The 16,010-nt window shown below is 54.9% G+C and overlaps 1 protein-coding gene across 2 annotated transcripts in view; it reads left to right on the forward strand.

Moving 5' to 3' along the window:
* The window catches only part of card9 (caspase recruitment domain family, member 9), a 46,084-nt gene that overhangs the window by 1,682 nt on the left and 28,392 nt on the right, over positions 1-16,010 (forward strand). For both annotated transcript variants that reach the window (XM_085965243.1, XM_085965244.1), the window contains exons 2-4: positions 5,088-5,306; positions 6,853-6,990; positions 12,593-12,918. In XM_085965243.1, the coding sequence (XP_085821369.1) occupies positions 5,117-5,306; positions 6,853-6,990; positions 12,593-12,918 (654 nt within the window). In that variant the 5' untranslated portion in view covers positions 5,088-5,116. The remainder of the gene's footprint in view (positions 1-5,087; positions 5,307-6,852; positions 6,991-12,592; positions 12,919-16,010) is intronic.

Below are 16,010 nucleotides of genomic sequence, written 5' to 3' on the forward strand. Positions count from 1 at the left end.
ACAGACACTGACTCTCACTGGGGTGCAGGTCCCACAGACACTGACTCTCACTGGGGTACGGGTTCCACAGACACTGACTCTCACTGGGGTGCAGGTTCCACAGACACTGACTCTCACTGGGGTACGGGTTCCACAGACACTGACTCTAACTGGGGTACGGGTTCCACAGACTCTGACTCTCACTGGGGTACAGGTTCCACAGACACTGACTCTCACTGGGGTACGGGTTCCACAGACACTGACTCTCACTGGGGTGCAGGTCCCACAGACACTGACTCTCACTGGGGTACGGGTTCCACTGACACTGACTCTCACTGGGGTACGGGTTCCACAGACACTGACTCTCACTGGGGTACGGGTTCCACAGACACTGACTCTCACTGGGGTACGGGTTCCACAGACACTGACTCTCACTGGGGTACGGGTTCCGCAGGCACAGACTCTCACTGGGGTACGGGTTCCACAGACTCTCACTTGGGTACGGGTTCCACAGACACTGACTCTCACTGGGGTACGGGTTCCACAGTGTGAGGGAATGGATTAACATCAGTAGAGATACAGTCAGTAACACAGGGCGCTGGGGGAGAGGGGTTACTGAGTGACAGTGTGAGGGAGCTGGATTAACATCAGTAGAGATACAGTCAGTAACACAGTGCGCTGGGGGAGAGGGGTTACTGAGTGACAGTGTGAGGGAGCTGGATTAACATCAGTAGAGATACAGTCCGTAACACAGGGCGCTGGGGGAGAGGGGTTACTGAGTGACAGTGTGAGGGAGCTGGATTAACATCAGTAGAGATACAGTCAGTGACACAGGGCGCTGGGGGAGAGATTACTGAGTGACAGTGTGAGGGAGCTGGATTAACATCAGTAGAGATACAGACAGTGACACAGGGCACTGGGGGAGAGGGGTTACTGAGTGACAGTGTGAGGGAGCTGGATTAACATAGTTGAGGTGCAGTCAGTAACACGGTGCTGGGGGAGAGGGGTTACTCAGTGACAGTGTGAGGGAGCTGGATTAACATCAGTAGAGATACAGTCAGTGACACAGGGCACTGGGGGAGAGGGTTTACTGAGCGACAGTGTGAGGGAGCTGGATTAACATCAATAGAGATACAGTCAGTAACACAGGGCGCTGAGGGAGAGGGGTTACTGAGTGACAGTGTGAGGGAGCTGGATTAACATAGTTGAGGTGCAGTCAGTAACACGGTGCTGGGGGAGAGGGGTTACTCAGTGACAGTGTGAGGGAGCTGGATTAACATAGTTGAGGTGCAGTCAGTAACACGGTGCTGGTGGAGAGGGGTTACTCAGCGACAGTGTGAGGGAGCTGGATTAACATCAATAGAGATACAGTCAGTAACACAGGGCGCTGGGGGGAGAGGGGTTACTGAGTGACAGTGTGAGGGAGCTGGATTAACATCAATAGAGATACAGTCAGTAACACGGTGCTGGGGGAGAGGGGTTACTCAGTGATAGTGTGAGGGAGCTGGATTAACATAGTTGAGGTGCAGTCAGTAACACGGTGCTGGTGGAGAGGGGTTACTCAGCGACAGTGTGAGGGAGCTGGATTAACATCAGTAGAGATACAGTCAGTGACACAGGGCACTGGGGGAGAGGGGTTACTCAGTGACAGTGTGAGGGAGCTGGATTAACATCAGTAGAGATAGTCAGTGACACAGGGCACTGGGGGAGAGGGTTTACTGAGCGACAGTGTGAGGGAGCTGGATTAACATCAGTAGAGATACAGTCAGTGACACAGGGCACTGGGGGAGAGGGGTTACTGAGCGACAGTGTGAGGGAGCTGGATTAACATCAGTAGAGATACAGTCAGTGACACAGGGTGCTGGGGGAGAGGGGTTACTGAGTGACAGTGTGAGGGAGCTGGATTAACATCAGTAGAGATACAGTCAGTAACACAGGGCGCTGGGGGGGAGGGATTACTGAGTGACAGTGTGAGGGAGCTGGATTAACATCAGTAGAGATACAGTCAGTGACACGGCGCTGGGGGAGAGGGTTTACTGAGCGACAGTGTGAGGGAGCTGGATTAACATCAGTAGAGATACAGTCAGTGACACGGCACTGGGGGAGAGGGGTTACTCAGTGACAGTGTGAGGGAGCTGGATTAACATCAGTAGAGATACAGTCAGTGACACAGGGCACTGGGGGAGAGGGGTTACTCAGTGACAGTGTGAGGGAGCTGGATTAACATCAGTAGAGATAGTCAGTGACACAGGGCACTGGGGGAGAGGGTTTACTGAGCGACAGTGTGAGGGAGCTGGATTAACATCAGTAGAGATACAGTCAGTGACACAGGGCACTGGGGGAGAGGGGTTACTGAGCGACAGTGTGAGGGAGCTGGATTAACATCAGTAGAGATACAGTCAGTGACACAGGGTGCTGGGGGAGAGGGGTTACTGAGTGACAGTGTGAGGGAGCTGGATTAACATCAGTAGAGATACAGTCAGTAACACAGGGCGCTGGGGGGGAGGGATTACTGAGTGACAGTGTGAGGGAGCTGGATTAACATCAGTAGAGATACAGTCAGTGACACGGCGCTGGGGGAGAGGGTTTACTGAGCGACAGTGTGAGGGAGCTGGATTAACATCAGTAGAGATACAGTCAGTGACACGGCACTGGGGGAGAGGGGTTACTCAGTGACAGTGTGAGGGAGCTGGATTAACATCAGTAGAGATACAGTCAGTGACACGGCGCTGGGGGAGAGAGGTTACTGAGCGACAGTGTGAGGGAGCTGGAGTAACATCAGTAGTGATACAGTCAGTAACACGGCACTGGGGGAGAGGGGTTACTCAGTGACAGTGTGAGGGAGCTGGATTAACATCAGTAGTGATACAGTCAGTAACACGGTGCTGGGGGAGAGGGGTTACTGAGCGACAGTGTGAGGGAGCTGGATTAACATCAGTAGAGATACAGTCAGTAACACAGGGCACTGGGGGAGAGGGGTTACTGAGTGACAGTGTGAGGGAGCTGGATTAACATCAGTAGAGATACAGTCAGTGACACAGGGTGCTGGGGGAGAGGGGTTACTGAGTGACAGTGTGAGGGAGCTGGATTAACATCAGTAGAGATACAGTCAGTGACACAGGGTGCTGGGGGAGAGGGGTTACTGAGTGACAGTGTGAGGGAGCTGGATTAACATCAGTAGAGATACAGTCAGTGACACAGGGCGCTGGGGGAGAGGGTTTACTGAGTGACAGTGTGAGGGAGCTGGATTAACATCAGTAGAGATACAGTCAGTGACACAGGGCACTGGGGGAGAGGGGTTACTGAGTGACAGTGTGAGGGAGCTGGATTAACATAGTTGAGGTGCAGTCAGTAACACGGTGCTGGGGGAGAGGGGTTACTGAGTGACAGTGTGAGGGAGCTGGATTAACATCAGTAGAGATACAGTCAGTAACACAGGGCACTGGGGGAGAGGGGTTACTGAGTGACAGTGTGAGGGAGCTGGATTAACATCAATAGAGATACAGTCAGTAACACAGGGCGCTGAGGGAGAGGGGTTACTGAGTGACAGTGTGAGGGAGCTGGATTAACATAGTTGAGGTGCAGTCAGTAACACGGTGCTGGGGGAGAGGGGTTACTCAGTGACAGTGTGAGGGAGCTGGATTAACATAGTTGAGGTGCAGTCAGTAACACGGTGCTGGTGGAGAGGGGTTACTCAGCGATAGTGTGAGGGAGCTGGATTAACATCAGTAGAGATACAGTCAGTGACACAGGGTGCTGGGGGAGAGGGTTTACTGAGCGACAGTGTGAGGGAGCTGGATTAACATCAGTAGAGATACAGTCAGTGACACAGGGTGCTGGGGGAGAGGGGTTACTGAGTGACAGTGTGAGGGAGCTGGATTAACATCAGTAGAGATACAGTCAGTGACACGGCGCTGGGGGAGAGGGTTTACTGAGCGACAGTGTGAGGGAGCTGGATTAACATCAGTAGTGATACAGTCAGTAACACGGTGCTGGGGGAGAGGGGTTACTGAGCGACAGTGTGAGGGAGCTGGATTAACATCAGTAGAGATACAGTCAGTGACACGGCACTGGGGGAGAGGGGTTACTCAGTGACAGTGTGAGGGAGCTGGATTAACATCAGTAGAGATACAGTCAGTGACACGGCGCTGGGGGAGAGAGGTTACTGAGCGACAGTGTGAGGGAGCTGGAGTAACATCAGTAGTGATACAGTCAGTAACACGGCACTGGGGGAGAGGGGTTACTCAGTGACAGTGTGAGGGAGCTGGATTAACATCAGTAGTGATACAGTCAGTAACACGGTGCTGGGGGAGAGGGGTTACTGAGCGACAGTGTGAGGGAGCTGGATTAACATCAGTAGAGATACAGTCAGTAACACGGTGCTGGGGGAGAGGGGTTACTGAGCGACAGTGTGAGGGAATGGATTAACATCAGTAGAGATACAGTCAGTAACACAGGGTGCTGGGGGAGAGGGGTTACTGAGTGACAGTGTGAGGGAGCTGGATTAACATCAGTAGAGATACAGTCAGTGACACAGGGTGCTGGGGGAGAGGGGTTACTGAGTGACAGTGTGAGGGAGCTGGATTAACATCAGTAGAGATACAGTCAGTGACACAGGGTGCTGGGGGAGAGGGGTTACTGAGTGACAGTGTGAGGGAGCTGGATTAACATCAGTAGAGATACAGTCAGTGACACAGGGTGCTGGGGGAGAGGGGTTACTGAGTGACAGTGTGAGGGAGCTGGATTAACATCAGTAGAGATACAGTCAGTGACACAGGGCACTGGGGGAGAGGGTTTACTGAGCGACAGTGTGAGGGAGCTGGATTAACATCAGTAGAGATACAGTCAGTAACACGGCGCTGGGGGAGAGGGGTTACTGAGTGACAGTGTGAGGGAGCTGGATTAACATCAGTAGAGATACAGTCAGTGACACAGGGCGCTGGGGGTGAGGGGTTACTGAGTGACAGTGTGAGGGAGCTGGATTAACATCAGTAGAGATACAGTCAGTGACACAGGGCGCTGGGGGAGAGGAGGAAGGAGTAATTAAAGTACAGTGTTGTCAGCTCCATCTTTTATTGGAATTGCTGACCTTTGCTCTGTGTTTACAGAGAATCCGTTCCCAGGGACTGAGGCCACAATGTCCGATCAGAATGAATCTGACGATGATGAGTTGTGGAATACTCTCGAGAATTACCGAGCGAGACTGACCTCGGTGATCGAGCCGTGCCGGGTCACCCCCTACCTCCGACAGTGCAAAGTCATCAATCACGATGATGAAGAGCAAATCTTCAACGACCCGAGTCTGGTCACCCGACGGCGGAAAGTAGGTGGGTCCACCGAGGGGAACCAATATCGGAGGGACAGCCTGGAGAGGCTGCAGAATCTCAATGGGACTATTTTGAAGGGGTGCAAGAGCAGAGGGACCCGGGGGGCAGATTCACAAATCCTGGAAGGTGACCGGGCAAGGTGAGAAGGCGGATAAGAAAGTGTCTGGGATACTTGGCTTTGTAAATAGGGGCATTGAAAAAACAAGGAAGTTACGCTAAACCTTCACACGTCACTGGTTCAGCCCCAGCTGGAGGATTGTGTCCAATTCTGGGCACCGCACTTTCGGAAGGATGTCAAGACCCTGGAGAGGGTGCAGAGGAGATTTACTGGAATGGTTCCAGGGAGGAGGGACTTCGGTGATGTGGAGGGACTGGAGAAGCTGGGATTGTTCTCCTTAGAGCAGAGAAGGTTAAGGGGAGATTTAAGAGGTGTTCAAAATTATGAATGGTTTTGATGGAGTAAATAAGGAGAAACTGTTTCCAGTAGCAGGAGGGTCGGTAACCAGAGGACACAGATTGAAGATCATCGGCAAAAGAACCAGAGGGGAGATGAGGAGACATTTCTTCACATGGAGAGTTATTAAGATCTGGAACGCACAGCCTGACAGCGGGGTGGAATCAGTTCTCATAGGAATTTTCGAAAGGGAATTGGACATGTGCTTGAAGAGAACTAATTGACAGGGCTGTGGGGAAAGCCGGGGAGTGGGACTAATTGGAGAGCTCGTTCAAAGAGCCGGCACAGGCACGATGGGCCAAATGGCCCTCTTATGCGTTGTACGATTCTATCATAGCCCGTCCACTAACCTGACCTTACCCCATCACTCAACCGGCTCTTCCTGTGTTCCTCGATGTGTCGGCTGTGGCTCAGTGGGCAGCACTCTCGCCTCTGAGGCATAAGGTCATGGGTTCAAGTCCCACTCCAGGGAGTTGAGCACAAAATCTAGGCTGACATGCCCAGGGTAATACTGAGGGAGTGCCGCACTGTCAGCGGTGCCGTCTGCCGGATGAGACGTTGAACCCGAGGCCCCGTCTGCCCTCTCAGGTGAACGTAAAAGATCCCACGGCCATACTTGAAGAAGAGCAGGGGGAGTTCTCCCCGGAGTCCTGGGGCCAATATTTATCCCCCAATCAACATCAATAAACAGATGATCTGGTCATTTTCACATTGCTGTTTGTGGGAGCTTGCTGTGCGCAAATTGGCTGCCACATTTCCGACATTACAACAGTGACCACACTTCGAAAAGTGCTTCATTGGCTGTGAAACACTTTGGGACATCCTGAGGTGGTGAAAGGCGCTACAGAAATGCAAGACTTTCTGATTATGGGCCCGAGCCCCAATCTCCTGACTCTGACACTTGGACCTGAACTGGGTTCAGTTTTGGTGCCCACCCTAAACCGAGTGCAGACTGGCTCCTGCCTCAGGTAATGTCCGTCCCTCATGGTCAGCAGCAGATGTTCAATGGCAGGTCCCAGAGATGAAAGGTGAGGAGCGGAGGGAGCGTGCGCTGCAGGTGGAACACTGACCATCTCCTCGTTGTGTTTGCAGGCACGCTGCTCGACATTCTCCAACGGACGGGCCGCAAGGGTTACATCGCATTCATGGAGAGCTTGGAGCTGTACTACCCTGAGCTGTACAGGAGGATAACGGGACAGGACCCCGCTCGCACATTCTCCGTCATCCTCGGTAAGAGAGAACCTTCTCGCCCGGCTTTCCATCCCACTCCTGGCGGACTCCCACCTTCCACCCTCCCTAAACCTGCGCTAATCCAAACCTCTGCCGCCCCGTGTCTTAACTCGCACCGAGTCCTGTTCGCCCATCACCCCCTGTGCTCACTGCCCCGTGTCCTAACTCACACCCAGCCCCGTTCACCCATCACCCCCTGTGCTCACTGCCCCGTGTCTTAACTCGCACCGAGCCCTGTTCGCCCATCACCCCCTGTGCTCACTGCCCCGTGTCCTAACTCGCACCCAGTCCCGTTCACCCATCACCCCCTGTGCTCACTGCCCCGTGTCCTAACTCGCACCCAGTCCCGTTCACCCATCACCCCCTGTGCTCACTGCCCCGTGTCCTAACTCACACCCAGTCCCGTTCACCCATCACCCCCTGTGCTCACTGCCCCGTGTCTTAACTCGCACCGAGTCCTGTTCGCCCATCACCCCCTGTGCTCACTGCCCCGTGTCCTAACTCGGACCCAGTCCCGTTCACCCATCACCCCCTGTGCTCACTGCCCCGTGTCCTAACTCACACCGTTCACCCATCACCCCCTGTGCTCACTGCCCCGTGTCCTAACTCACACCCAGTCCCGTTCACCCATCACCCCCTGTGCTCACTGCCCCGTGTCCTAACTCACACCAAGTCCCGTTCACCCATCACCCCCTGTGCTCACTGCCCCGTGTCCTAACTCACACCCAGTCCCGTTCACCCATCACCCCCCGTGCTCACTGCCCCGTGTCCTAACTCACACCAAGTCCCGTTCACCCATCACCCACTGTGCTCACTGCCCCGTGTCCTAACTCACACCCAGTCCCGTTCACCCATCACCCCCTGTGCTCACTGCCCCGTGTCCTAACTCACACCAAGCCCCGTTCACCCATCACCCCCTGTGCTCACTGCCCCGTGTCTTAACTCACACCGAGCCCCGTTCACCCATCACCCCCTGTGCTCACTGCCCCGTGTCCTAACTCACACCCAGTCCCGTTCACCCATCACCCCCTGTGCTCACTGCCCCGTGTCCTAACTCACACCCAGTCCCGTTCACCCATCACCCCCTGTGCTCACTGCACCGTGTCCTAAATCACACCCAGTCCCGTTCACCCATCACCCCCAGTGCTCACTGCCCCGTGTCCTAACTCGCACCAAGCCCCGTTCACCCATCACCCCCTGTGCTCACTGCCCCGTGTCCTAACTCGCACCCAGTCCCGTTCACCCATCACCCCCTGTGCTCACTGCCCCGTGTCCTAACTCACACTCAGTCCCGTTCACCCATCACCCCCTGTGCTCACTGCCCCGTGTCCTAACTCGCACCCAGTCCCGTTCACCCATCACCCCCTGTGCTCACTGCCCCGGGTCCTAACTCGCACCAAGCCCCGTTCACCCATCACCCCCTGTGCTCACTGCCCCGTGTCCTAACTCACACCCAGTCCCGTTCTCCCATCACCCCCTGTGCTCACTGCCCCGTGTCCTAACTCACACCCAGTCCCGTTCACCCATCACCCCCTGTGCTCACTGCCTCGTGTCCTAACTCGCACCAAGCCCCGTTCACCCATCACCCCCTGTGCTCACTGCCCCGTGTCCTAACTCGCACCCAGTCCCGTTCACCCATCACCCCCTGTGCTCACTGCCCCGTGTCCTAACTCACACCAAGTCCCGTTCACCCATCACCCCCTGTGCTCACTGCCCCGTGTCCTAACTCACACCGAGTCCCGTTCACCCATCACCCCCTGTGCTCACTGCCCCGTGTCCTAACTCACACCCAATCCCGTTCACCCATCACCCCCTGTGCTCACTGCCCGGTGTCCTAACTCACACCCAGTCCCGTTCACCCATCACCCCCTGTGCTCACTGCCCCGTGTCCTAACTCACACCCAGTCCCGTTCACCCATCACCCCCTGTGCTCACTGCCCCGTGTCCTAACTCGCACCCAGTCCCGTTCACCCATCACCCCCTGTGCTCACTGCCCCGTGTCCTAACTCACACCCAGTCCCGTTCACCCATCACCCCCTGTGCTCACTGCCCCGTGTCCTAACTCACACCCAGTCCCGTTCACCCATCACCCCCTGTGCTCACTGCCCCATGTCCTAACTCGCACCCAGTCCCGTTCACACCATCACCCCCTGTGCTCACTGCCCCGTGTCCTAACTCACACCCAGTCCCGTTCACCCATCACCCCCTGTGCTCACTGCCCCGTGTCCAAACTCACACCCAGTCCCGTTCACCCATCACCCCCTGTGCTCACTGCCTCGTGTCCTAACTCACACCCAGTCCCGTTCACCCATCACCCCCTGTGCTCACTGCCCCGTGTCCTAACTCACACCCAGTCCCGTTCACCCATCACCCCCGTGCTCACTGCCTCGTGTCCTAACTCACACCCAGTCCCGTTCACACCATCACCCCTGTGCTCACTGCCCCGTGTCCTAACTCACACCCAGTCCCGTTCACCCATCACCCCCTGTGCTCACTGCCCCGTGTCCTAACTCACACCCAGTCCCGTTCACCCATCACCCACTGTGCTCACTGCCCCGTGTCCTAACTCGCACCCAGTCCCGTTCACCCATCACCCCCTGTGCTCACTGCCCCGTCCCAACTCACACCCAGTCCCGTTCACCCATCACCCCCTGTGCTCACTGCCTCGTGTCCTAACTCACACCCAGTCCCGTTCACCCATCACCCCCTGTGCTCACTGCCCCGTGTCCTAACTCACACCCAGTCCCGTTCACCCATCACCCCCTGTGCTCACTGCCCGGTGTCCTAACTCACACCCAATCCCGTTCACCCATCACCCCCTGTGCTCACTGCCCGGTGTCCTAACTCACACCCAGTCCCGTTCACCCATCACCCCCTGTGCTCACTGCCCCGTGTCCTAACTCACACCCAGTCCCGTTCACCCATCACCCCCTGTGCTCACTGCCCCGTGTCCTAACTCACACCCAGTCCCGTTCACCATCACTCCCTGTGCTCACTGCCCCGTGTCCTAACTCACACCCAGTCCCGTTCACCCATCACCCCGTGCTCACTGCCCCGTGTCCTAACTCACACCCAGTCCCGTTCACCCATCACCCCCTGTGCTCACTGCCCCGTGTCCTAACTCACACCCAGTCCCGTTCACCCATCACCCCCTGTGCTCACTGCCCCGTGTCCTAACTCACACCCAGTCCCGTTCACCCATCACCCACTGTGCTCACTGCCTCGTGTCCTAACTCACACCCAGTCCCGTTCACCCATCACCCCCTGTGCTCACTGCCCCGTGTCCTAACTCACACCAAGTCCCGTTCACCCATCACCCCCTGTGCTCACTGCCCCGTGTCCTAACTCACACCCAGTCCCGTTCACCCATCACCCCCTGTGCTCACTGCCCCATGTCCTAACTCGCACCCAGTCCCGTTCACCCATCACCCCCTGTGCTCACTGCCCCGTGTCCTAACTCACACCCAATCCCGTTCACCCATCACCCCCTGTGCTCACTGCCCCGTGTCCTAACTCACACCCAGTCCCGTTCACCCATCACCCCCTGTGCTCACTGCCCCGTGTCCTAACTCACACCCAGTCCCGTTCACCCATCACTCCCTGTGCTCACTGCCCCGTGTCCTAACTCACACCCAGTCCCGTTCACACCCATCACCCCGTGCTCACTGCCCCGTGTCCTAACTCACACCCAGTCCCGTTCACCCATCACCCCCCTGTGCTCACTGCCCCGTGTCCTAACTCACACCCAGTCCCGTTCACCCATCACCCCCTGTGCTCACTGCCCCGTGTCCTAACTCACACCCAGTCCCGTTCACCCATCACCCACTGTGCTCACTGCCTCGTGTCCTAACTCACACCCAGTCCCGTTCACCTATCACCCCCTGTGCTCACTGCCCCGTGTCCTAACTCACACCCAGTCCCGTTCACCCATCACCCCCTGTGCTCACTGCCCGGTGTCCTAACTCACACCCAATCCCGTTCACCCATCACCCCCTGTGCTCACTGCCCGGTGTCCTAACTCACACCCAGTCCCGTTCACCCATCACCCCCTGTGCTCACTGCCCCGTGTCCTAACTCACACCCAGTCCCGTTCGCCCATCACCCCCTGTGCTCACTGCCCCGTGTCCTAAGTCACCCAGTCCCGTTCACCCATCACCCCCTGTGCTCACTGCCCCGTGTCCTAACTCGCACCAAGCCCTGTTCACCCATCAACCCCTGTGCTCACTGCCCCGTGTCCTAACTCGCACCAAGTCCCGTTCACCCATCACCCCCTGTGCTCACTGCCCCGTGTCCTAACTCGCACCAAGCCCTGTTCACCCATCAACCCCTGTGCTCACTGCCCCGTGTCCTAACTCGCACCAAGTCCCGTTCACCCATCACCCCCTGTGCTCACTGCCCGGTGTCCTAACTCACACCCAATCCCGTTCACCCATCACCCCCTGTGCTCACTGCCCCGTGTCCTAACTCACACCCAGTCCCGTTCACCCATCACCCCCTGTGCTCACTGCCCCGTGTCCTAACTCACACCCAGTCCCGTTCACCCATCACCCCCTGTGCTCACTGCCCCGTGTCCTAACTCACACCCAGTCCCGTTCACCCATCACCCCCTGTGCTCACTGCCCCGTGTCCTAACTCACACCCAGTCCCGTTCACCCATCACCCCCTGTGCTCACTGCCCCGTGTCCTAACTCACACCCAGTCCCGTTCACCCATCACCCCCTGTGCTCACTGCCCCGTGTCCTAACTCACACCCAGTCCCGTTCACCCATCGCCCCCTGTGCTCACTGCCCCGTGTCCTAACTCACACCCAGTCCCGTTCACCCATCACCCCCTGTGCTCACTGCCCCGTGTCCTAACTCGCACCGAGTTCCGTTCCCCCATCACCCCCTGTGCTCGCTGACCTACATTAGCTCCTGGTCCGGCAACACCTCGATTTTAAAATTCTCATCCTTGTTTTCAAATCCTTCCATGGCCTCACCCCTCCCTATCTCTGTAACCTCCTCCAGCCCCACAACCCCCCGAGATCTCTGCGCTCCTCCAATTCTGGCCTCTTGTGCATCCCCTGATTTTAATCGCTCCACCATTGGCGGCCGTGCCTTCAGCTGCCTGGAATTCCCTCCCTAAACCTCTTCACCTCTCTCTCCTCCTTTAAGGTGCTTTTCAAAACCTATCTCTTTGACAAAAGCTTTTGGTCACCTGCCCTAATATCTCCTTTTATGGTGCGGTGATTCGACTATGGGAGACATCACCTCCCCAGCCCAATTCTGCCCTTGCCCCATATCCAGGGGCACTGAGACACTGAGGGCCAACTCGTCACGGACCATCCGACCATCCTTCCTCCCACCCCACCCCACCCCACCTCCCCTCACCGGATCTGATGCCTCCCGCAGAGGAATAGCCAGTAACGCTCACTGTATAGATTCACAAACAAAGAAAATGAAGATTGAGGAACGCCGCAGAGAGACCTGAAACCTCTGTGCTTGAACCTCCCCCTGTGAGACTTGGGACCCACAGAGGACCTTAAAGAAGGGGAGGTAGTTAATCTTCAGGGTGGTTGCATGGGTTGGCAGATTAAGGCAGGGCTCTCGATGTGTTTGCTCAGATGCTGGAGGAGAATCGAGCCTGACCCAGCTCCTGATGGCGGAGGTCCAGAAGCAGCAGCAGGCGGTGATCCAGAGCAACAGGCGGGTCCAAGACCTGACCATCGAGGCGACAAAGAAGGACGACCTCATCAAACAGATGCAGGTCAAAGTCAGCGAGATACGGAAGCACCAGGAACGATTCTGGAAGATGAGGGAGGCGCGCAACAACTACTGCGAGGAGCTGAAGACCTGCAAGGAGGAGAATTACAAGTGGGCGAAAGACTTTGCGCTGCAGAGCGAGGAGAAGAACGTGGCACTGATGAAGAACAGAGATCTGCAGCTGGAGGTGGGTTGGAGCTTGGATCCGAGCGTGTGAAGTAATTCCCATCAATCCCACTCCTTCCAGAGTCCCCATGGTCTCCCCCCTCTCTAGCTGTTGATCTCCTACTTTAAGAATATTAAATTCCTTCCTCTACCTCCCTTGCATAAATAACTCTGATCCTCAATCCCGTCTTCTCAACAGATATCGCTCAAACTCATTTTAAAGGTGTTGATTGATCCTGAATCATCTCCCCATCTCTGGGATTACCTTGCACCTGGAGATTATTCTGTGCTGGGAATCCCTAGCCTTGACCCAGCCTTGTGAACTTTCTACTCGGGTCTTCAAGTTTTTGCTGACTCCCATTGTACAGAATCCCAATGGACCAAACCCCTTCCCATTGTACAGAATCCCAATGGACCAAACCCCTTCCCATTCACTCCTATTGTATAGAATCCCAATGGACCAAACCCCTTCCCATTCACTCCCATTGTACAGAGTCCCAATGGACCAAACCCCTTCCCATTCACTCCTATTGTATAGAATCCCAATGGACCAAACCCCTTCCCATTCACACCCATTGTACAGAATCCCAATGGACCAAACCCATTCCCATTCGCTCCCATTGTACAACATCCCAATGGACCAAACCCCTTCCCATTCACTCCCATTGTACAGAATCCCAATGGACCAAACCCCTTCCCATTCACTCCCATTATACACAATCCCAATGGATCAAACCCCTTCCCATTGTACAGAATCCCAATGGACCAAACCCCTTCCCATTCGCTCCCATTGTACAGAATCCCAATGGACCAAACCCCTTCCCATTCACTCCCATTGTACAGAATCCCAATGGACCAAACCCCTTCCCATTCACTCCCATTGTACAGAATCCCAATGGACCAAACCCCTTCCCATTCACTCCCATTGTACAGAATCCCAATGGACCAAACCCCTTCCCATTCACTCCCATTGTACACAATCCCAATGGATCCAAACCCCTTCCCATTCACTCCCACTGTACAGAATCCCAATGGACCAAACCCCTTCCCATTCGCTCCCATTGTACAGAATCACAATGGACCAAACCCCTTCCCATTCACTCCCATTGTACAGAATCCCAATGGACCAAACCCCTTCCCATTCACTCCCATTGTACAGAATCACAATGGACCAAACCCCTTCCCATTCACTCCCATTGTACAGAATCCCAATGGACCAAACCCCTTCCCATTCGCTCCCATTGTACAGAATCCCAATGGACCAAACCCCTTCCCATTCGCTCCCATTGTACAGAATCCCAATGGACCAAACCCCTTCCCATTCACTCCCATTGTACAGAATCCCAATGGACCAAATCCCTTCCCATTCACTCCCATTGTACAGAATCCCAATGGACACAAACCCTTTCCCATTCACTCCCATTGTACAGAATCCCAATGGGCCCAAACCCCTTCCCATTCACTCCCACTGTACAGAATCCCAATGGTCCAAACCCCTTCCCACTCACTCCCATTGTACAGAACCCCAATGGACCCAAACCACTTCCCATTCACTCCCATTGTACAGAATCCCAATGGACAAAACCCCTTCCCATTCACTCCCATTGTACAGAATCCCAATGGACAAAACCACTTCCCATTTACACCCAGTGTACAGAATCCCAATGGATCAAACCCCTTCCCATTCACTCCCATTGTACAGAATCCCAATGGACCAAACCCCTTCCCATTCACTCCCATTGCACAGAATCCCAATGAACCAAACCCCTTCCCATTCACTCCCATTGCACAGAATCCCAATGGATCAAACCCCTTCCCATTCACTCCCAATATACACAATCCCAATGGTCCAAACCCCTTCCCATTCACTCCCATTGTACACAATCCCAATGGGCCAAACCCCTTCCCATTCACTCCCACTGTACAGAATCCCAATGGACCCAAACCCCTTCCCATTCACTCCCATTGTACACAATCCCAATGGACCAAACCCCTTCCCATTCACTCCCATTGTACACAATCCCAATGGGCCAAATCCCTTCCCATTCACTCCCACTGTACAGAATCCCAATGGACCCAAACCCCTTCCCATTCACTCCCATTGTACACAATCCCAATGGGCCAAACCCCTTCCCATTCATTCCCATTGTACAGAATCCCAATGGACCCAAACCACTTCCCATTCGCTCCCATTGTACACAATCCAAATGGACCAAACCCCTTCCCATTCACTCCCATTGTACAGAATCTCAATGGACCAAACCCCTTCCCATTCACTCCCATTGTATAGAATCCCAATGGGCCAAACCCCTTCCCATTCACTCCCATTGTACACAATCCCAATGGGCCAAACCCCTTCCCATTCACTCCCACTGTACAGAATCCCAATGGACCCAAACCCCTTCCCATTCACTCCCATTGTACACAATCCCAATGGACCAAACCCCTTCCCATTCACTCCCATTGTACACAATCCCAATGGGCCAAATCCCTTCCCATTCACTCCCACTGTACAGAATCCCAATGGACCCAAACCCCTTCCCATTCACTCCCATTGTACACAATCCCAATGGGCCAAACCCCTTCCCATTCATTCCCATTGTACAGAATCCCAATGGACCCAAACCACTTCCCATTCGCTCCCATTGTACACAATCCAAATGGACCAAACCCCTTCCCATTCACTCCCATTGTACAGAATCCCAATGGACCAAACCTCTTCCCATTCACTCCCATTGTATAGAATCCCAATGGACCAAACCCCTTCCCATTCACTCCCACTGTACAGAATCCCAATGGACCAAACCCTTTCTCATTCACTCCCATTGTACAGAATCCCAATGGACCAAACCCCTTCCCATTCACTCCCATTGTACAGAATCCCAATGGACCAAACCCCTTCCCATTCACTCCCATTGTACAGAATCCCAATCGACCAAACCCTTTCCCATTCACTCCCATTGTACAGAATCCCAATGGGCAAAACCCCTTCCCATTCACTCCCATTGTACAGAATCCCAATGGACCAAATCCCTTCCCATTCACTCCCATTGTACAGAATCTCAATGGACCAAACCCTTTCCCATTCACTCCCATTGTACAGAATCCCAATGG

Source organism: Somniosus microcephalus, chromosome 23 (genome assembly GCF_052327205.1).
Source record: "Somniosus microcephalus isolate GS21.2 chromosome 23, FLI_Smic_1.0, whole genome shotgun sequence".
Lineage (NCBI taxonomy): Eukaryota > Metazoa > Chordata > Chondrichthyes > Squaliformes > Somniosidae > Somniosus > Somniosus microcephalus.